The 22,482-nt window shown below is 43.0% G+C and overlaps 1 protein-coding gene across 4 annotated transcripts in view; it reads right to left on the bottom strand.

Annotated features, from left to right (window-relative positions):
* dock11 (dedicator of cytokinesis 11) overlaps window positions 1-22,482 on the bottom strand; it is a 40,372-nt gene that overhangs the window by 15,888 nt on the left and 2,002 nt on the right. For 2 of the 4 annotated variants that reach the window (XM_029128169.3, XM_029128155.3), the window contains exons 2-34: window positions 19,963-20,079; window positions 19,701-19,790; window positions 18,941-19,023; window positions 18,427-18,493; window positions 17,144-17,239; window positions 16,742-16,876; window positions 15,992-16,175; window positions 15,174-15,253; window positions 14,415-14,498; window positions 14,035-14,175; window positions 12,915-13,193; window positions 11,220-11,342; window positions 11,032-11,114; window positions 10,750-10,872; window positions 10,525-10,601; window positions 9,787-9,971; window positions 9,584-9,649; window positions 7,476-7,568; window positions 6,702-6,825; window positions 6,473-6,585; window positions 6,310-6,393; window positions 6,141-6,230; window positions 5,722-5,843; window positions 5,559-5,628; window positions 5,361-5,486; window positions 5,043-5,114; window positions 4,543-4,689; window positions 4,206-4,289; window positions 3,680-3,791; window positions 3,290-3,328; window positions 1,488-1,669; window positions 757-870; window positions 415-490 (exon numbers count right to left, since the gene is read on the bottom strand). In XM_029128169.3, the coding sequence (XP_028984002.1) occupies window positions 415-490; window positions 757-870; window positions 1,488-1,669; window positions 3,290-3,328; window positions 3,680-3,791; window positions 4,206-4,289; window positions 4,543-4,689; window positions 5,043-5,114; window positions 5,361-5,486; window positions 5,559-5,628; window positions 5,722-5,843; window positions 6,141-6,230; window positions 6,310-6,393; window positions 6,473-6,585; window positions 6,702-6,825; window positions 7,476-7,568; window positions 9,584-9,649; window positions 9,787-9,971; window positions 10,525-10,601; window positions 10,750-10,872; window positions 11,032-11,114; window positions 11,220-11,342; window positions 12,915-13,193; window positions 14,035-14,175; window positions 14,415-14,498; window positions 15,174-15,253; window positions 15,992-16,175; window positions 16,742-16,876; window positions 17,144-17,239; window positions 18,427-18,493; window positions 18,941-19,023; window positions 19,701-19,790; window positions 19,963-20,079 (3,661 nt within the window). Of the gene's footprint in view, window positions 1-414; window positions 491-756; window positions 871-1,487; window positions 1,670-3,289; window positions 3,329-3,679; window positions 3,792-4,205; window positions 4,290-4,542; window positions 4,690-5,042; window positions 5,115-5,360; window positions 5,487-5,558; window positions 5,629-5,721; window positions 5,844-6,140; window positions 6,231-6,309; window positions 6,394-6,472; window positions 6,586-6,701; window positions 6,826-7,475; window positions 7,569-9,583; window positions 9,650-9,786; window positions 9,972-10,524; window positions 10,602-10,749; window positions 10,873-11,031; window positions 11,115-11,219; window positions 11,343-12,914; window positions 13,194-14,034; window positions 14,176-14,414; window positions 14,499-15,173; window positions 15,254-15,991; window positions 16,176-16,741; window positions 16,877-17,143; window positions 17,240-18,426; window positions 18,494-18,940; window positions 19,024-19,700; window positions 19,791-19,962; window positions 20,080-21,670; window positions 21,829-22,482 lie in introns of those variants that run through there. The other 2 variants (XM_029128177.3, XM_029128163.3) reach the window with 2 other exon arrangements.

Below are 22,482 nucleotides of genomic sequence, written 5' to 3'. Positions count from 1 at the left end.
GTGTTTCAGTTTTAACACGTTTAAAACATTTACTCAAAAGAAAGCTACTTTAAGTTAACTGCCCTTTGGCTCTGAATATTGTTATGCTGTTAAATCTTTGTCCTTGGCTTTCTTCTTAACAGCATCATCTCCATCATATTAATAATATTATCCAGAGGAAAAAAAGGGTAAGTGCTATAGTGCATTGCTGCCGTATCCCAAGAACAACCCAAACATACAGCATACTCTTAGTGGCACATGCCTAGCATGCAGCCGCTGCTTTCAGACAGAGTGCCATTAATGGATCAAGTTGTGTGTTACATAAAAACTGCTTTGTAACCATTGTGCTGAAAGAATCCGCAGTGATGATAATGGAAGATGCATAAACAGGAAGAGGGCATAGATGTTGCACAATATTTGCGGTTTTGAACTCACTGTGGTCTCTATCGAGTGCGGTGCTGATTCTCCTGCTGTCTGAGGAACTGTTTGATATCAGGTCGTCTCTGGAGCCCTGCATGGGATGGGGGGAGTGAAAAAAACAAAACAAAACTGTGACATACTTAATATTAATTTCAGGTTCAAACCAACCATCCCAACAGGAAGATTACACATTACATTAGTTAAAGTGGCAAAACACATTATATAAATGCTAAAACTGGTACTTTGTCAAGGAATCAAGCAGCCAGGATTTAAGGAATCAAGGTTGATTTGATCTTAAGTTAACATGACGTTTCTAACAATGTAATAAACAAGCAACACGCTGGCGTAGGGACTCACGTTAAGGCCGAGGCTGGGGCTGGAGGTGTGTGGTTTGGCAGACAACTGCTTCAGGTTCTGGTAGAGCAGCTCAAGCAGAGGTAGGTAGAGCAAACAGATCCTGGCCTGCTGATTCTGATGCATTAAATATCAAGAGATGAGTGATCAAATAACAATAGCGATGCAGATAACGTGACTGTACATGTGTTATTAGACTATTGTGTGGCATTCAGGCTAAGTACACAGATGTTGACCTCCCCGGCGTCACCCGACTCAAACGCCATCTGTGCTCGACAGGTATCAGTGGCGCCAGAACTCAAACACGGGCTTGTTTGCATAACAGACATCATTGTCCTGATGCGGACGAACAAAACTTTGCATCATCAAATATTAACATTTTGCACGTTAACAATAAAATTCAAATTCCTACGAGTTTTACTATGAAGGCTGAACCATGTATTCATATGTCACAGTTCACTGGCTTTAAATAAGATGTTACAGGTTTAATATATTTTATATAATCTTATAGAGGTTTTGTTTACTAAACTGGACAGTTGGTCATCTGGATTTGATGGGTTTGGAGGCAAAGTTTCCATTTCCTCCTACTCAAACGGTTTGGTTAATATGATTAAAATCTGACTGAGATTGATGGATTAAACAATACAAGCTAATTCCAGTTTGCCAGTAAGAAGGCAGAGCAAACAATAGCGGAGTAAAAGCAAACGGTGGTGCAGGTGGACTGCGTTCCTCACCTTGAACGCTGTGTAGCGGTCATCCAAGGCGTGTTTAATAAGAAGGTTTTTGAGCACGCTCACAGCCAGCTGCCTGACCTCGGGCCCCTGGTGCAAGGTCTCGGCCACTTCCCTCAGCAGCAGCCCTACCAGGAAGTGGTTACGGCAGTAATCCTCCGTCAGGCTGAACTCCAGACTCTGCTCTGTGGTCGGACCACACAAAGACATTCAGTACTTTTGTAATGGCTGCGTTGAGACTGTCATAGTCATAGGAAGGTTTCTCAAGGTACTAGAGCAAAAATGAGGTACTAATAGGGAGTATCTGATGACAAGGTTTGATATGCAACACAGAATATATCTGTCTATCTCAAGAAAACCATGGAGCATATTCAGACATTAAAACAGTGGCTCTTAGATACTGAATAAAGAAATGTTATAAAGTTTCATTCCATGATTTCAGGAAACATCAATACACCAACCACTATAAGTGAGACGTGCTGCAAAAAACAATTAGTGACTTAAGATGTAAACACAAGTAGTGGTATATAATAACAAAGTTCCCCTATTAGTGGAGTAAAAATAAAAGTAAAAGGTCAATACACCAAGAAACCCCTTAGAAAAAGAAGTGTACTAATTTAGAACAATTCTATTACTGAATAATTTTAGTTGATTTTACTTCCATGTATCAGTGGTATAATGAGCAAAAGTATACTTGTTTATATTGACAAGTATACAAAAAAGGTTTGGTTTCTGCAGTACATCTACCTCTGTATACTGTACACTGACATGTTTGTAGAAATATCCAGCATGCATTTTGGCAAATATACTTTCTACGTTTTATTGTTACAAATTGACAATTTATAACCAGCTGTTCTATGATATGATGTTATCTTTTCATAAAGACAATAAATGTGGCAGATAATTAATGTTTATAACCCAACATTAATTATTACTCATTTCAGTTAATGGGAGTTCACATTAGTCCAGTTTCAATGTTCATGTAGGCCACATCTTACGGTAAACTATATTGTGCAATGCACTCTTGACAAGGATCTTCTCACAGCTACACTATGACATGTTGGTATGTGAAATAATACTGGACGTGACAAGTATGTTGCAAACAACTCAATTAATTTTGAAGGTTAAGCCAATATTAGTAGTAACCTCACCTATAAAGTATACTTGCAAAATGTACTGAAAAAAAATTGACTACTGAAAGTAATTGTTCAAAAGGAACATTTAGTATACTTGTTTTTCATAAGGGAAATCAGTGAGACATGCTACTGGACAGTAAATGTCATTGCTTTCACCAGATATAATGACAGAATCACAAAATGCCATGTTAATGTAAGAAGAGATAAAGCAGTCCCGGAATTCAAGAACCACCAGCAATCATCTTCTCTAATGACACGAACAGACAGACAGAAAGACAGGCGGGCTGAGAAAAAAGGAGAGACATAAACAGCCAGAGAGACAACTGTAACTTCATAAGAGATGTTTCTGTCTAGTGTTTACAAGTATCAAATCAATTAAGCATTATCAAAAGTGGGTCAGCTGATTCCCACAAGCTCTTGATCTACAGTACAACACACAGGCTCAGGCTCTCCACATCATACGCCCTATACTGGCAGGCAGATTATGGCATAAGCTTTGCATTAGCAATTTGCTGAGTGAGTGGGAGTGGATGGGAGTTCTGTGAGAAAAGGGGGGGCTGGCAGGTTGGTGAGTCAGTGCAGGTCAGAGGCAAGAAGTTTTCATGAGCAAGGTGTTTGCGTACGGTAGCAAACGCTGATGTACGGTGAGGCGCGGTGAGCGTCACCTACCTACAGGGCCAAAAAGCTCCGTCGCATATGGAATAAAATCTGACCACAAGCAAAACACACACAAAAAAAAACAACAAAAACAGAGAGGGGAAGTAAAATTAAAGGAATTGGGGGTGAAACTGTAAACAATCCATGCAGCACTTTGCTTTAGACTTTGCCTTTTTGAATTTGTGCAAAACGTGTAAAAAGTGTTGGCAAACTTGTTATGCAGGTACAGACCCAGCACATGTGGTGTGACGCCTGCTCAAAGTAGACAGGTTAACAGAGGGGATCGATGTGGTGGATGCAGGTCAGGACCGGGTCAGTGAGGTAGTTGGGAGGTTACGTGAGAGCTAGTGGTCACGCGTGAGTGAAAGGAGGCACAATGGAAGGCGGGAATTGAAGGCTCACCTTGCACCCTCTGCAGCTTGGTGCGTCCAAAGGCCATGGGCAGGTTAAGAGGGATGAAGTGCTCGTGGTTACACACCCCCATCAGAAATTCAAACTTCATTTCAGTCAACACCTGTGGCAAACAAAAAAAAAACAAACAAAACACATGACTGTGTGGTGTGCAACCATGTGAACATACCTACAGGTACGAACTGACCCTGTGCATAAATATAATTTTCATTGTTCAAATATAATGCTGAAGGCGTCTGACGGAGCTGATCAGATAACATCTGAGGACTGTGTTGGTTTAATTTGCAAACCAAATGAGCTGACACAGACAGACAGATCAGACAGGAGGAACTGTAAATAACAGCTTAAATACACAAACCTGTGGCATAGGAAACAAAACAGATAACAAATATCTTATCTTACAACTGAAAATGTGCTCTGTTCTAGTATTTATGGATGTTCTCGTCATAAATACTACAGCTATGCTTTTACTAAGCTTTCCTTTTCTGCATCAGCACCACTAAAGTGTAGCAAGTACCTTGGGATCTTTGAGGGTGAAATGACACATGTAGTGGTTGACCAGACCAAAGGCAAATCCCCTGTTCATGAACGTCAGGCACCTCTGAGGAGATAAGAAGCTTCATGTCAGAAATATGCCACATACTGTAGGTGATTTCAGACAAAACTAATGGAAATAAAAGAATACTTGCTAAATTATGGCTATGTTTATATTTCTATGGAGTACAAAAATGAACAGCCAAACGGACGTAGGTACAATATAGCCCTCAGGCATCTCAGGTTTTATGGTGGTGCAAGTACAGAGGGAATGATGAGATACACTAAGATGTGTCATGCTTTGAATGCGAGATTCTGACCTTGATGAAATTGGCCAGACTCAGGTTTATGCAGCGAGCCTCCTCTGGGATTTCCATGTGGCGGATGGTGATGTGCGGCATAATGGACAATACCAAAGACTGGAGTGCTTGGTGGAAACTGTCGGGGAAGCGCTGTGGCCGTGGCATCTGAAAACACCAGCAGCACTATGTACACTATGCAGACTACAGTATACAGATCACTTAGATTAAAGACAATAAAAGACCCAGGAGCCTGGAAACATGGAGACACAGAACCAATAAACAGAAAAACTTAGTCATAAACGTTGCTTTTAAACAGATCGTAGATCAACAGCTTGACAGCGACGTGTAAGTGGCGCCTCTCTTCACTTTCTCACTGTGTTGGATGAGTCCGAGATGATTCACAGACCCATTAAATATACACATGTCCTCATGATTTAATGGGAGCTGCGTTTGTGTGTGCACGTGCGTGCGTCTGTGTGTGTTTGTGATCTTTAGTAACGTCATGTGTCAGCACCAACCTTATAGCGGTTGCCTTCTTGTAGATGCTGGGCCATGGATTTGGCCATGGTTTCAAAAAAGAACCAGGAATACTGAAAAAGGTCAGTTGGAAAAGTATTAGCAGATACTTCCCAGTAAACAGGCTTCCTGGGAATCACATACTAGCGTTACGTAAACATTGCAAAGAAAACAGTCACAAAAATGAGACAGGCTGTACAAGCAGGTACTTGCTAATCTGTGTCTCCTCTGGAAAATTCAACAATTTGCCCATTTCACAGCAAGTCCACCCCCTGCTGTTCGCTGCTGGTACTGCAAGTGACAGGGGACGAAATGCGCACCTTGAGCAGTTTATTGCTGGTGTTAAAGTCAGCGGTCTGCTTGAGGATGGCTGTGACAGTGGTGGCCAGCACTTCGTGAGTGGTCGCTGAGTTCGCCGTCGCAGGATTAATGGTCACAAAAACATACTAGCAAAAAAAAGGCATAAATGAAACAGTTGTAATTGTCCCTTCATACCGCAGGCACAAATTTTACCTTACCTTAACGAACGAGCGCAGGTAGTGCTCAAGTCCTTCCTCGTGACATCTGGAGACTATATGTATAATCACACTAAAGATGCCGAACAGAGGATTAAATTAGACCAATCACTTTGATCACCTGAAAACATAAATTGAATAAAATCTCACACCAGGGACTACTGACCGCAGTGAGTTGACAGCAATCTCATGGGATTCTTTGGTGGCCGCTGTGAGCACCTCAAAAAGCTGCATCAGCACGATTGGTAGGAAGTTGATGATGACATGCGTCTCCATGGCATGTAGGCACTGTGGGAAAATGTCAAGAGCACGAAACCCATGAGACACAAGTGTAAAAATATACAGCAAAGACAAGAAAGGAGAAAAGACTCTGCAACATAAACTTTGCCTAATTGTATTTTTAAATGTATTTACTTCTGTAAACCAGTGAACTTGAAATATAACTAAAATAAAAATAGCAAGGAGAACCTTGAACCTGCAAGCAAACTCAAATCAGAGCAATCAGAAACTGTTTTATAAACTATTAAAAAACCTATGATCTGAACCCCAGTTGTGTCAGTAAATGAATCCTTGCTGTTAAATCACCTTCAGGTATTTTATAAGTTCTGCTTGGTTGCCCTCTGACGTTGTTCTCATCAGCTGGCAGTGTTGGAAGAACTTGTGTAGATGCAGGTCCTTGGAAAAAAAGTGCAAATGCTTTATAACCCATACAATCTATGACCGCATGTGAAGAAGAATTTGAAGAAGAACTAACCTGAGCATATATGGTTGAAGCCACGTGGGTCCTCACTTTGAACAACGTCTTGGCATTTTCCACCCACTTGATATCTGGTTGGGACTGTTTAGAAGAGACATAAAAGGCAAAACCTGTGTGTGCAGAAATGAATTTTTACTATTTTAGTTTTACTCCTTCCTACCTTGCTTGTGTCCTGACACAGGTATCCTGCAGGAAGGGTGGCCGCTACAGGAAGCTGGACTTCTACCGACTGCATCCGACCCTCTTTTAACAAAGGCATCCAGGAGTAACCCACTGGAAAACAGTAGTGAAACTCCAACTTTAGTTAAGATTAACACACAATAGTAATAATAATAATAATAAGGACACAAATATAGACGTGCAAAGAACTGGTTTGCCATCACATTCACCTAATGACTCCACGCCCTCCCTCTTCTTGGTGCTGGCTTTGCTACTGGACTCACAGCTGATGTGGTAAAAGGTGAAGAGGATGTGATGTTTCTCATGCACATGGACCGGGAGCTCAATTTTTACCTGGACAGATGAATAATAATAATAATATATTAATATTTGGTGTTCAGTAAGCCACAACATCGACAGCCTCATGCTTTTACATTGTGGCTCATGGGTGTGCAGACCGGCTGAAATGTTTTATATATACGGTAGGCTTGCTACACAGATGAATCCACCAGGGGGAGGCAGAGAATATATTTTCACAAGGTATCTATGAGCACAAAACCTTCTCACAGGGAGCAAAGTTACTTTCAATATGACTCTATTTCCCAATCAGTTGCTTAACAATGTCAAGAAGGAACATGACTGATGACTTAAGTGTGAGAAAGTGTGAGTGCAGGCATGTGCTTTTCTGTGGGGACCTAAGATGCTAATCTGCCATATGGACCCCCTCTGGTCTACCTCTCTCTAAGCATCCTGACTGTGACTCTTTCTCTGAGCTCCTGAATGTGTGTGTGTGACTGTTCAGCCAGTGTGAGATCACAGCTTCACCCTGAGACAGATTTATGGGATTATCTCAGTGCTGAACACAACTACTGCCCTTAAAAACTAAAATCTGAGCTCCCTGCTTTTTTTCTAATCCTTGTTCTTGATAACTAATTAGCATTAATTCTCTCAAATTTTTAACAGATAAATTAAAACCCTGCAGGACTAGATTCAGAGTGACTCACCTCATCGTAGAGCTCAGGGCTCTGGTTGTGGTGTAGGACGGCTGCATAGGTGCTGCTGGTGAAAAGTGAGTCTCCCGGCTTGCCATAGATACACTACAATGCAAAAAAGAAACTAAACATTAGTCATCCAACTCTGACACTTTGATGTGGCTCAGAAATCTGTGGTTACTGACAATATCTGGAGAAAAGACAGGGTGAGTGCACAAGCCCATCATCGTATGGGTCATCAAATCCCTAAGAGCTTAAACAAAGCCTGGAGAAACTAGAAAAGTGAACCTGACATTAACAAAATCATAGGTTCTGAGTTGAAAAAAGGGGCCTCATCAAGAAACAACATATAGATTTTGAGGCCTAGACTAACTGAGCAGCAGCCTCTTCTCAAAAAGTGGCAGCACTTTAAAGCAACATTATTTCTCTATTTTCCTTCCAAATGCTAAATATATTGGCAGATGTGAGGTCTTTGATAAATATGTCCTTAAAGTAGTGAAAAGGCTCCACGGTTGAAGCTCAGTTTTGTGTTAGAGCAGCAGCCCCTTCAAAAAGAAGCTCCGTGGGAAAACTAAATCTGCCTTGTCAGGTCAAGCTCCACCAGCTCAGGATGTCTGTAATGAGAGCAAAGAGGAAGAACAAAATCTAGACCTGTTCTGGTGCTTGGCTTGATCCTCTAATTAGGATGCTAACTACTGTAGTCACTGCTAATGAGCAATAATGAGCAGAGCTGGAGAGAGGACAGAGCTTTGCAGCTATATGATTGAGACGGAGACGGATAGGAGCCTGGATTGAAAACAACAGCTGGAGCCTCCTGCAGGAGGACAAGACCAGTCTGGAGGATGTGAGAGGCTCTAGGGTGCAGGAAAGGGCTCATCGTTGTGGGAAAAACGGGAAAGGCGCTGTGCGTCAGCAGGAGAGGACGTGGCTGAGGTCACATATCTGTGAAGATCATAAGGTGCAGTGGGTTTGAGGCAGCGCACAGTCCGTGCAGGGCCCCCGGCTGCAGCATCAATGCGAGGGCTGATAGGAGTCCTGATTACCTGAGTCAGGATGGGGGTTAATGATGCTGGAGGAGGTGGCTGGAATCTTATCGCTCAGACCTGCTGTCATGTTCAAACCTGTAGCATTTCAGACAAGACTTAACCAAGCATTTTTGCTGTGGAACTGGGAACTGTTTGACCTGAAGCTGCAAATGAATCCAAATTGAGCTCAACAACAGATACAGTAACTTATGATAAATTAAATCTTGGTTGGTGCAGAAGTGTATTTTTAACTTACTGCATTTTAGAAAACTCTCAGTTCCCACAGGCTTTAAAAGAATTTTGAATTCTTCATTCTTCATTCGCTTCCTATGTAAAACCTCCCTGCCTGATTAAATCTCCTGAGATGTGCTGGCTGCAGCATGGTGTTTGCAAACAACTCTCAGCCTCAGGCATTGTCTGAGGTCTGCATGCGTGTGGGACATTTAATATGAGATATAACACATGTGACTGCATGCCGGGACCTCTGTTCGTACACTGTGTCAAGTCTAAACGCGCGGACGGCTGACTAAAATCAGCTTTCCTTCTTCCTGAAAAAGTGAAAATAAAAGGGGTTCAAGGTGCAGCCAAAGAGAAATGGAAAGAAAAAGAGAGCAACCATCCATTATCTCCTCCTGCCAGCTATAATGAGCTACTTCTGTGAGGTTTCCTCTCTCCTCTTCTGGCCCCTCAACTGCTCGGACTTCCACTTTGTGAATCATTAGACCAATACAGTTAAATGACATACACTGTGTATATATGTATGTAACAAAATATATTGTTTCTCTCCATGGCATGTAAACTCCAGTTTTGAAATTCAGTGGGTCCAGGGGTTTGTTGAATATGGTAAAATCCTTTGTCTAAAAGTATAAACAAGCTCTGTATCAAATTAATGACTATTCAGGACAACTCTAAATGTGGACTAGATGAAAAGTTTTTCAACTGAAATAAGCAGTACTACAAAAACTGTGTTCAAAATGTACAGCGTCTCTTGATATTTGGGACTTTGTGACCCGTTTCATGACCAATGTGAGCAGAAAACCATTAAACCGCGAACAGCATCATTACTTTTATAGCATTAGTACAGTAATAACCCACCTTTAGAGCAGCTGCACCTTCTTCATCTGAGTCTTTGAACTGTGTGCACACTGCAATGTTTCTTGCCTGGTGGGGAGAAAATATTGCCCCAGTCATTCAATGCACACAGCAGACCAAATGATCAGTGAGAGTAACTAACACCTAGTGCAGTGTTGAAACACTTTCATAATTGATGCCCAGCATCACCAACTCGAGTCACACACCTTAGTGAAGGTCTTCTGGTTGTCGTACTTGAGCTGCAGGGGGTAGACGTAGAGCTGGTTCTTGTAGGTGGTGAAGGGGCAGTTGTACTTGGCCTCGTCTGGGAGGAACTCCTCGATCTCCACGGACACCTGCTCACAGTCGTCCTCAAAAGGCTTGACGGGAATGTACGAGGACGTGACTGTGTCTGAGAGGTGGCAGATAGCAGGAGTTAGGAAGCCCATCCTCCGTACAGTGCTGCAGCGAGTGGCTGGCTACTATAGCTGCACCATTCTGCTGCGAGAGTCAGCTCAGGGTCATTCAGTTCACATCAAAGCTAACTACAAAACAAAAAGCATCAGACAAGACAAACCAAGCTAAGTATCAAACAAAACCCAACCTGTTTGACAAACTATACTAATTAAAAAAACGTAAGAGGATCTGGCTGCACAAAGTTCAATATATGGCTTTATTTTAACCTATGGCTCATAAAGATCCACCACATCCTTCTCTTTTCCTCCAAATGTAGCACAAGTGCTTCCTGTTTTATCCTCCCTTTAACCCCAAAACCAACACTGTCATCAAATCTTCTCATTTTAACTACCGTAAGTTTTCTCTGCATTTGGTCTGGATTCTAGTTTGTTTCCAGGATCAGGATGTAAATAATACCAAACACTGGATGCATAATATCACATCCACGTTCCTACTAAACTGATCTGAAACATTAAATTTTAAGTGAGGTTATAGAAATGATGTCATACTTGAGAAGTCAGGTGGGACACATTCAATGGTGACGTTCAGCTGTCCAGGAATGATCTGAAGCTTGCTTTTCTCAGGTCTGTCAAGAAAGAGAGTTCCACAAGCAAGTCTGAATAAAGCTTGAACATTTGAAACACTAAACAGCGCAGTCTCCTAGCAGTAGAAAGTGTTTTGCATGAGAGTAACCAAGCACTGGCTTAAATAGCAGAAGAGCGGCGATGACTCACTTCCTGATGTCAGCCAGCAACTTGATGATGTCATCCGTGGAGATTTTACCGCTGTCTTGACGGTACAGAGGGGAAAACTTCCCGTCCATGTCCAGGCTGCCCTGAGCGTCTTTGAACACCTGCCTGGAAACGGGTGACATGCAGGGATACTTCAACATTTATATTTAGTTAGTCAAAGCATATTCAGAATATGCCCATATATTTCATTGTGTTTGTGTCAGGCCACTCCAAACAGATTTATTACAGGATAATATTTTGATTTGTGGAATATTTCCATCTTACTTGGCGGCCCAGGCAAACGGCATCCTGTACTGGCCCAGGCGCTGACACGACTGCTTGGCAGCTTTCAGCACCTTCTGAGCCGTCTGTGCAGACGGGGGGAAAATATTTCAATACCACATAGAAAGGGAAGTGCAGGAAAGTGGAAACATTTTTGCTGGTTTATGATTTGAAGGAAGAAGGTAAGGAACCTTGTTGATGTCCGATGATTTGATGTATGGCTCAGCACAGTGGGTGATGCCGTTCTGTAACACCTTCTCCACGCGCACCACCAGGAAGATGTCAGCGTGAGGGTTGGTTACTGAGAAGACACCCTGCAGGAGAGGGGACACATGGAGGGAGGAGAGAATATGAAGAGAAGAGATAATCACTAAATGGCCAATAAATGGGTAAGAAAAAAAACATTTTATTTGTCTGGTATAAAAATTTAACTTGAAATGCCTTTCGCTCTCTACAAGGTAAGTGCAGGGGAAATGGCTGCTAGTAGCTGAAGTTATACAGGAAAACCACATGGGGCTCTTCTATTTTTGGTCTGGGCCTTTCTTTAAACTTTAAACTTTAAAAGTATCAGTGTTCACTTATACGTGTCTAAGAAAAGACAGCGATGGCACTAGTCAGACGGACACACATGGTCTGGTCACGCTCCAGGTTGTAATCCTGTCCATGAACCCCCCCCCTCCAGCTGCCCTCATTTACTGACAGGTTACACACGACCACACACAGCTGCTTTTGGATTCAGCCTTTGACAGCACAATTTGTTGCTCACTGCTCCTTGTATCTGTGTACTTTGCCCATCATTTTAATGTGTGGCTTTCCAGAGTCTCTCTAACAGCACATATTTGAGAGATGCAGTAGGAGATGAAGGGCCTGCTGCCTTTGACCACACCCAGTGCACCTAAATTACAGTGTGGTCTGCTGAACTGTGATACGCTCTAATCACAGAGGCAGAGCCTCCAATGTTTGAATGAGTACTGGTGCAGCACTTACGGATGGCGTACCGAGGGCACTAGTTGCTGAGTGGATTACATATATTAATGAGCAAAACCATGTTTACATAAAGCCTTGTGTACAGACTAACATTTGCATCCATTATTTTGTTCTAAATAAATCCTGCAACTTCAAACTGAACAAAAGGAATGACAATACATTATAAGGCTTAAGACATATCAGACCACTGGAAAAGCCTGGGCCTGAACCAAATAATACAACATCATGGAAACAGTGCAAAGCTGCCTAATGAAGAGCATTACTATTATATATTTGCGTAAAGTGCTGTGTCCCTCTGTCATCTCAGTGTCAGCCGACATAATGACATATGAGGAAAACTCAGAAATCCATAAACCGCTCATTTCTCCCTTGTCCCACTTGCAGACCAGCTGCAGTGTGTGTGGGAATGCTGCGCGGTGTCGGAGGAGGAAACGTCGGCTCAGCAGTCTGCAAATTTGAAGCAAGAGAACGGCATCCAACCACGACTCGATGAAGCATGGAAAAGAAACGCTTTTAACAATGTTCCACTGCTTTTTCTACTTTCTTCACCTGTACTTGTTCATTTTAAGGTTTAAAACGTGATTATGCAAGTGGAAAATGAATGTCCAATAATTACTGGTATTACTGGTCTCAGTGTTTCTGAAACATTTGTCAGCATGGAGGCTGAACTTATGACCATCAACTTGACATCTGACGCACGCAGATCATTCAGAAAATGACCCACTGGAAAAGCAGGGACCAGCAGAACTAATCCTGGTACAGTATAAAGCTATTTCCTTATGAGGTAGAATTGCTAATTGTTATTTCCACAGCAGTGATTCACAACAAGTCCTTATTGCCAGCTGCTTCTGACGTATTTCCTTAATAAGACAGGTAAACAAAGGCAACCCAATCGTTACCTGCGTGGGGAAACGCAGCAGAGCTTCAGAGACCCTCTGGAGGATGGGCAGGCCGTTCCCTTTGCCAGATTCCCCGTTCACCAGGGCTCCACCTACGCCTCCTCTCTCTCTTGCCACTCCTGCTCCGCTGTCCGAGTCAGACGACGGAGAGAGTTGGCCCGAAGTGTCCGTCAGCATCTCCCTGACGCAGGGGGGGTTGAGGTCAACGTGGAAGTCAGCTGAGATCTTACAGCTTTTGGAGATGTCGAAGAGGGCCAGGCTAAGGAAGAACGGTTCCACCTGGAAAGACAGCAAAAAGATTTTACATTGCCTATTGTTACAGAACACTAATTGCAAAGCTAATGCTAATATAAGGCCGAAGAACTATAAACAGTAAGAGTATATGTATTATGAACACAACCTAAATGTATGCTGTCAGTAGCAGAAAATCAAAACCAGACTAATCTAAGTGTATTTCATTACATTTTTGATGTGTTGATGAGTTTTTGAACAGTTCCTCCTTGACAGACAAGCCTAACTCAATCCAACAAACAGGAGGCAAGGCAGGAAAGAAGTGTTGTGAGTGTGTGCTGCGTCCAAACCACAAGCATGAGTCAATACAATTCCTACGCCAGCTCCTCTAATGCTTCGGGCTAACAGGAGTAGGAGGAGGTCTAATTTAATGATTTATGACTATGAGCAATCCACTCTGATGAAGACGGAGCTCCCGCATACAAAATGCTGCCTCATGCTACACGGAGCTCACACATTTACAAAGCATTTCCACATCACTCAGACTGAACCCTTGTAAAATCTTTCTTTATTTGGAGCAATAAAAATTAAAGCTCAGACCGAAAAGCTCAAATATCAATGGAGCAACATTACTGAGTGAAAATGCTTGCCTTTAAACTGATTCTAACATAAAAATAGAACAATTTCAAATTGCCCTCTTTTTGGTTTGGTTACTTCTATTGCTTCTAGACAGGGCAACATGAATTATGGAGGTATGTTATGTGGGGCAGTACTGCAGAGGGTGAAGATGGCAGACAAACTGCAGCTGGAAAAGAAAGCCTGTGTGTTCTGGAAAATTAAGTTACATAAGAAGTTAAGTGTTGGAGGCAGACTTAAGGTGATGCCATACATTGGTGAGGACGCCGTCACTCTTCTCGTTAATGCAGCCCTGAAGACTGAAGGTCAGGTCGTGGCAACTGACCACTATGCGTCGACCAAAACGCTCCTCGAACGGCTTCACATCTGGCTCAATGCCTGAAAAGTCCAGCCTCTGGACATCAGACAGGAGGAAGAAAGTTAGGAAAGAAGGAAGGAGGAGGCACAAAGTAGGAAGAAGAGAAAGATTGATCCATGGGGAGGGGAGAGAATAAATGAGGAGATGTGTGTAAACGAAGGAAGGACATAAGGGAGTAGGAAGGAGAAGAGAGGAGGAGAGATAAAATTGTTTAGATCAATACTGAAATAAATAAATCATAAAGACGACTGAGAAAAAAGAAGCATCTTCTATACCTGTGTCTCAGGGTCCAGGGAGAAAAGCTTTTGTCTGCCTTCATTCCTGCTGATCCTATTGAGCTGGTCTGTCTCTCTTGCGTACTGCCGACAAACACAAGTGTAAAACAACATCAAATGTATTGTCAGTTAAATATAATAGCAATTATTATTTAGTAAGTTGGTTAATCTTAACCCTTAGCTGTAGCATTTTACCTCTCATTCTGCAAATGTGTGAATGTGAATGTGTTTGACTATTGTGTTTTTGGACAAGCTGCCTGCGAGTATTGTCTCTGCTACCAACACAAATAGAGACTAATGAGTGGGAGACAGAGAGAGAGAGAGAGAGAAGCAGGGAGACAGAGAGAGCATAGCTGCAAACAGAGCCAGACAGAAGGAGACAAGGCATCAAACAGAGACAAACAAATCAAACCCAATGGACATCCTAACAGCCCTAGTCCATCTAATTCCCTACCTCCGCTGTCCAGCCTGCAGATATACTCTAGAAGTAGAGAACAAAGAGAGAAACGAGCCGCTGGAGCAGCTGGTGAGACAGCAGCACAGAGGGCTTTGTTGTCTGTGTGTGTAGCTCTGGGATTTTGAGCATATTAAAGCAGCAGTGAATGCTGCTCCCAAGCTTAGACATCTGATTCAAACATCCAACAATAGAGGTACTCCTGTAGGTGTCATCTATTATCTTGATACTTCTAAATCTGGTTGTAAATGAATACAGTGGTCATATGAATAGTCAAATAAAACAATAGGCACAACATCATCTACCTTCATGAGTTCAGGGTGTAAGCTCCGCCCCAGGCTCTCCAGCAGGCCCTCACCTTTACCTTGGCTCGTAGTGTCGTCATCTGAATAAACAGGAGCGTGACACATGCATAAAACTAATAGGATTGAACACAGGAAAAAAAACAGTACAGGCTCGGCTCAGGAAGCTCAGGCTTCAGTCTGGCTTTGATGCTCTGCTGTGTTGGCAATGGATGTTATCCCTGGATGATGACCATGAAATCCATTATAATAAAAGGCCTCAGAACAGCTTCTCTTGGAATGTTAGGACTAGTAGTGGCCGATTCATCAACAATCATCTTGGTGGACACCTGAGGATTCTTCTTTTATTAAAAGGTTTTGAAATATCCCACTTTCAATCAGGCTCATTTCTAACAGAATGTGAGTCTTTATGCAGTATACTGTCCTTCAAACAGAAATCACAGTACTGCCATATAATGAGCATCCATGATGGTCTTACTAGTTTACAGACTGATGTCTTCACTCTTGACATGACACCTTAATTACTACTTACCAAAATGTAATTCTAATAATATAATAATAATGATAATTCCTTCAACCAATTGCCCAAGTGAAGCAATAAAACCATAAACACTAGTTATGGTCACTGAAAGGCATGAGTGTTTTGTTTATCCTCCTCCTGTCTGAGTACTGTTACATCAGGTTTATGGGATCTGTTTAAACATGCCTTCATTAACATCAAGTCAAAACACTGACTACATAGCTCTGTCTCAGCAGGGCTATAAATAAAGGACTGACAGAAAGATGATTGGTATCGATGTGGGCAGTGCTCCATAACTCACCCAGGACACAGTCCATGGACTCTGCACCATTCCTCCGGTCCTGGCCAGCATCAGTGCTGCTCTGCAGAGCCTGTTTCAATGTGACCACCCACTCCTCCATCTCTGCCTCGCTGTCTGCAGCCAGAAAGTGGCTGTAGCGGTCTTGCATCTTCAGCTCAAAACCATTACGCCGCATTTTAGGACTCTGTAAAAAGAGATTATTTTGATTTACTTTGTTGCCACTTTACTTATGTGTCTAGCAAAAATATTAATCAAATATCAAAACCTCACGGATAGCAAGCGGTCAGATTAGCAATCTTAAGAAAATGCGTTCTGGTCAGCAGTGGACAGGTTCAAAACATTAAACCTACTGCTCACTGTGTCCATTAATCTTCTGACTATGTTCATCGAACTGAAAGCTTCCTGGCTTCATTTCCAGTCAGCTGGTGTAGACAAGAATGAGGTACCAGGCTGTGCCAGGAGCCAGCACCAGAAGCCCCTCATAATCTGCTAGAACTCAACCTTTCTACCCAAGTCAACGGAGTTCATTAAATTTATCCAGTGAAAGGAGCTAAACGGCTTGAGGACTGAAGAGTCCAGGAAACAGTCAGACTTTCACGAGGGCAAGAGCTGATGCCAGCAACTGAAAACATCGTTTCCACTCCCAGGGAGAGCTGGCCAAGAAGACTTGAATCAACTAAACAGCAGGGTATGCGGAAAGCTTAGGGCAAAGGCTGCCATCATTACTGCAGCATTCCCAGCAGCACACACCTGGATGACATCTATGCAGGAGTCCAGGTAGATGGATCCTTTGGTTTCCTTGCAGTTCTTCTCATCCTTGTACGAATTCAGGATGTAGGAGCCGTCAGGAAGCTGAGACAAGTAGAAGTACCTCCGTTTGAACACCTGCAAATTCACAGCAAGTTAGTTTTTGTGATGTGCGAGTTTGCCATGTGATCTGGTATTCCCTAGTAAGTTATGTCCTTAAACATGCTTAAACATGATTTGATTTTCTGATTTAGTTAACAATTGTGTGCAAGGTCTCACCTCATTAACCTTACCAGGTTTCTATTATTACATTCAGTTCATTAAATGTTACGAAGGAGCCTACGCGTTGTTGATGCTGCTGTTATGTTGTAGGAATGGCAAACCGAGGATCTGATGGTGACTCACCCTCATGGAGACAGACAGGCTGCTGTTAATGTTGGCTTTTTGGAGCCAGCCCTGCTTCATGATGCCTCCCCTCTGAGAACACAGCGATGCCGAGTCCTGAAGGACACACAAACACCCGAAATTAATCTAAACACACTAGAGACATCTTGTTTTGTTTTTAATACATAGACAACATAAAGTCTCAGAACATATATTTTGTTAAGTATTTTAAAACATAAGCACGGCATCTGCATCCCTGCTTTCTCAAAATCCTGAAATGTAGCTTGCAATGAATTTCCCAGTGCTCTAAACTGCAATCTATTAACATTCATGCAGTTTATTTTACAAAGGAGTGGCCACAATCCAGCATCAGTCCTGTCTCCTCATAAATGTCATGGGACAGTTCATCAGCATCACAGAAAACACACACACACACACACACACACACACACACACACACACACACACACACACACACACACACACACACACACACACACACACACACACACACACACAACCTTGAGGGTAATGCATCTGGTCACTTCAAGGAATTCACAGCTCAAGGAAGTTTAATTAGTCTAATGCATGCCTGGAGTATTACACAGGTACCGTGACGCTGCATGAAGCGAGAGGAGTTTGTAGAAGGAATGTAAGTGTGTAGAGGGTGAGTCTAATCACATTGCAGAGGCACGTTGTACTGTTGTCTCTCCCTCTCCTAGCTTTGCCCATAATCAAATTGGCTGCTGGGTGTCCTCCAGCTCAAGTCCAGTATTCAGACACAGTGATGGACGGTGACCAAGCACCATACACACCTCTCATCCCCCATCACATATGTATTCAGTAGTATTATTAGTGCTCCTGCTTTTATACCTATGTATTCTGATGACACTTCATGGGAAAAGGTGCATTAATTATATTTATATAACAGACAACATTCATTCATTTATGGTATAGCCAGTCCAGGCTATCTTAAAAACTCACACAGAGGAAATATAATGGCAGCATGAACACATACAGTAATATATCCATTTCCTCCCTGCCTGGCACCACAAGAAAATTTTTCCTCTGAGCTTCCCTGTTTATCCGCATCCAGGCCGAGGCCAGGGTGAGGATCAATGAGCTATTTATAGGGCATGTTTAAAGCATCTGGTTTCAGTGCCCTCACTCTGTCTTTGTGATGTCACAGTGCTGCATGCACAACAAAACCAGGTCCCACTAAGTCACAATTTGGTGATACGGTGAAGAAGAACTCATCCTCCCTGCGGCGATCAATGTCCACCAGCTAGCAACTCTCTCCTCACCTCGTCTCTGGCGTCTTCATCAATCTCAAACACATGAGCTGGCAGCTTGTCCGTCTTCATGCCTTTGCTGTGAAGAGATAGATGGTCAGCGAGCGGTCATAAAAAACTTGCTCTCTGTGTTGTACTTTCCCGTGGTGAGGTCAGATATCTCTTTTTAGAAAGCATGCAACGCATCTTGGTCTGATTTCGCCACTGGCCCTGTTATATGAAGTTAGTCCTCTTTTTTGTAGTAGTAGCAGGATGTAAAAATACTGTAAGTATTCCAAAACATCTGGACTGCACCTGTTGAGTTTTGTAAGACAATCTGGCTGAACTCTTTGAATATGTAATGTAAAATTTCTTTTTCTACAGAGCCTTCCCAGCTGCACGGTTATAAAAAACGGTGACTTAGTGTGTTGTTAAGAAGGAGATCAATGTGAATATGCTAAGTCCTTGTACACAGCTCTACAACTTGTTTTCCACATGTTTCTCGTGTACTTACATTCGTACATTACATTCTCCTCATCTTCCTTACCTCGGCAACATGCGGAAGTCTCCAGAGTAAGTCTCGTATTTGTAGTTGATTACATGCCAGTCGGTGTTGTACGTCTTGATGCACTTTGAAACAGGTCACCACAGAGCAGGATTAGGAGCAGACATTTTCAAACAGAACAAGCAGGCCATGCCAGAAAGTGACCTAGCCAAGAGCACAGCGGTTGCATCCAACTGTGAGTCACTGGGTACAACACGGCGTTTAGTTCCCCATTCGATGGAAAATGAAAAATGAATTTATTTATGAACTCAACAAAAGCTGCTGTGAAATTCCCACTTAGAGCAAGTGAGCCTGTTCAGTAGATGCAGGTTCAGTTTGAGTAGGTAAACCCCAACAGCAACAGAGACAGAGGAATCAGAGTGTGCCCACAGTCAGAGGAACTGGGATTTCATCACTAATAATGTAAATCACCAGGGTTTAAAGCTTCCCTCTGCATTCTGTGTTTTCTTTGTGAGCTTCCAGTGGCCTCTCTGGCTAAAGGACATGTGTAAAGTCATCAAGGAAGAATCATTTATACAAACTTAAAGCTGGAGAACTTTTACTTCCTACTGTACATTCAACATCTGCTTTTTAATGAGCAGTGTGGATTTAATAAAGCTTAGTAGAAATCATTTTATTGAGAGAAATTGAGACTGTACAAACCCGGCCTTCATTGTTTTACTCCAAACATCACCTTTATCTTTATACTGGAACTGACACCTTTGCTACAGTACAGCCAAGCCAAACACTGTTATTATGGTACCTCTTTAGCAAACAGACTCCTGGCCTCCCGCTCAGCATTCTGTGGCACCGAGGGAACAACAGTCCTCCTCTGTCGGGAGATCTGGGACTCCTGTGACACATACGCACACAGACATGAGCATGCATGTTCGCTGATAAAACAGGTTAAAACTTTACTCAACTAATGTATATGTATACAAATGAAATGTATAAAAAAGTGGACATTCACTGTATGACCCTAACGTCTTACAAAGAGACATGAAGAAAAGCATGAGGTTACTCACTGAGACATCGTCGACAGCGCAGAGCAGCAGGTCTCGGTGAGGGTCACTGTGGATCTGGGCTTTTCTCTGAAACACCACGGCCTCATAGTCCAACGGCTCAATGATGGTTCGCTGCTCCTAAAAAGGTAAAGACAGACAATACAAATAAATCAAGTGTCTTTTGAGTTCATGTCCTCATACGTTTATCTTTCCTGTGGCTGTGGAAAGCTCCACACGCCCAGTTACTTTTCTCCACTGATTGTACGAGATGAGCCACAGAGAGTCAACCACAAGGTTCAGAGCCCTGTCATGTTGAAAAGAAAAAGTTGCTCAGAGAAATGTGTGGAAACAAAAACAGTGAACGATAGAAGAAAGTCAACCCTATAGGTAAACATGACATGCAACCTGATAGATATGTGCAGTTAAGGTAACACCTGACAGGCAAATTTCATAAAGAAACAAAACAAAAGCAATATGTCTTATACCACATGGCTGATCTGAGCAACACTTCCTGCTTTGAGTTTCACAGAGAAGTGGGTGATATGAAATCTGCTTCTATCGGCCAAAACGGAGCACATCACATGTAGGTCAGGGTCTAATCACAAATACAAACCCAAGCCACTTGCAAACGCTGGGAGTTAATGCCACATTAAGCTCGAGCTAAGCGGAGATGATGGCGATGAACGGCTTAGCCAATAAACCTTGGCCGAGAGACACCAAGCTGTTAGGACTGGAGCGGAGGAACATAATCGTATCATAGGAAGTGACTGCCGCCGAGTCTATGACCAATGGACGTCAGGCGGGCAACGTGCCGCTTTAAAGAAGGAGCCCCGTGGGTAGGAGCCCATGAGAACCCTGACTGTGGCCTGCAGCTCGGAGAGCGCGAGCGAGTGATTTTCCACGTGCTGCTTGTGTCATGTTTCCACTCGAGTGTTGCGCAGCTGAGATGCAGGTCTTTGTTTTCCTACCGCTGGAATGGGCAGATGGAGGAAGACAGTCATACAAGTACCACTAGACCGGCTGCTGTTTTCCCCTCCATGCTCATCTACAGACTAGACAGTTTAACATGTATGAAAGTTTCTGAGATCCAACATTAAGACAAAATGAAGACTAGACAAGACTATCTCTTTAGTTTACACATGCACTGTCTGCACTGCCATATAGAGTGAGTAGTAACTATTTGCATCTGTCTAAGATGTGATCAGTCTATTTAAGCTGATAAAAACAATGACTTTAGTCTTTCATGTCCTTATTTACACGGCATGTTCCAGTTCCTCATTGGGGTAGCAGTGTGAATATCACGGAGCTTCAGACTCAGGCATTTATCTCTGTACAATTCAAACGCAAATATGCAAAGTGTCTTGTGCGCAAGTTTAAGCACTTTTTCAGCGTTAGCCTCACGACTCTTTGGCACTTTAGGATCCAGTCTGGAATATAGAATTTAAAAACGTTGGGTTTGAAAAATGTTTCGCTCTGCAGGATGAGTTCTTTGCCTCTACTTCTCGAGCCAGGAGAGAAACTTAGCTGCTTTTTCCTGTTCTCTAACCCGTCATTTGGAAATTAGATGGTTACATGTGCATGTTCTGTTCATATTTTTTCTGCCAGACTCGGACTACGTCTGGTATCTGCGTGAAGCCTGCATTTTTATGAACCACTGAACTAAATAAAAATATCCCCGTCTGACAGCTACGTGGACAGCTAGTAGCCCGAGCAGCAGCAAAACACCTACGCGAAAGTCTGCTGAAGCCATTACACATGGCTGTGACGCCCGTGCACCCGAAGCAGCTGCTCTGCTTCCTGTCATGTGCAACGAGCTGAACCGCAGCGCTACAAGTCAGAGGCCAGGGCTCTGCAGCACACAGTGGCATGAGTGCAACCCTGAGAAAAAGAGAGCGAGAGAGAGAGAGTGTGTGTGTGGGGGGGGGTGACAGAAGAGAAACAGTTCTGCTTTTATAGAACAGAATCACAGGCAGCCCTGATTGAGACACAGAAAACAGTACAAGGATGTGGCTTAACGCTTGGGTGTAAGCAGGCTGGTAGATGTGATGGCCAGCTTATCTATTTGGCAATCTGTCATTCCCTTTCAACCATCAACCTGGCCACAGAGCTTCCAGCCGATCACCAGCGCAGCTCCCAGTCTGCCTCCAGGGAGCGATGACCAAGCCCACGTCCCATTACAGTTCAGGAGATATGAGGCATTCATTACTCTGCCGCGACCAGGTGGGTCTCATCCCGATGGCAAGGGAAGCACTGTACACACACACACACACACACACACACACACACACACACACACACACACACACACACACACACACACACGAGTCACATGAAGCAGCATGATGGCTCCACTGTCCCAACGCTGACCCTGCTAAGTGCTCCAATCTGTGTTTATTTGAGCGGCACAGACACACAGCAGCTCATTCAACAGAGGAAAAGATACAAGCGAGTCTTACTGATCACTGTCCCACTTGTTGTCTGTTACAAATTGGGTACAAAACTATGAAAACAGCTGCTATATGAGGGTCTTCAGTAAATTCA

This window comes from Betta splendens, chromosome 2 (assembly GCF_900634795.4).
Source record: "Betta splendens chromosome 2, fBetSpl5.4, whole genome shotgun sequence".
Classification (NCBI taxonomy): domain Eukaryota; kingdom Metazoa; phylum Chordata; class Actinopteri; order Anabantiformes; family Osphronemidae; genus Betta; species Betta splendens.
This window is presented reverse-complemented; position numbering and strand designations above follow the sequence as displayed.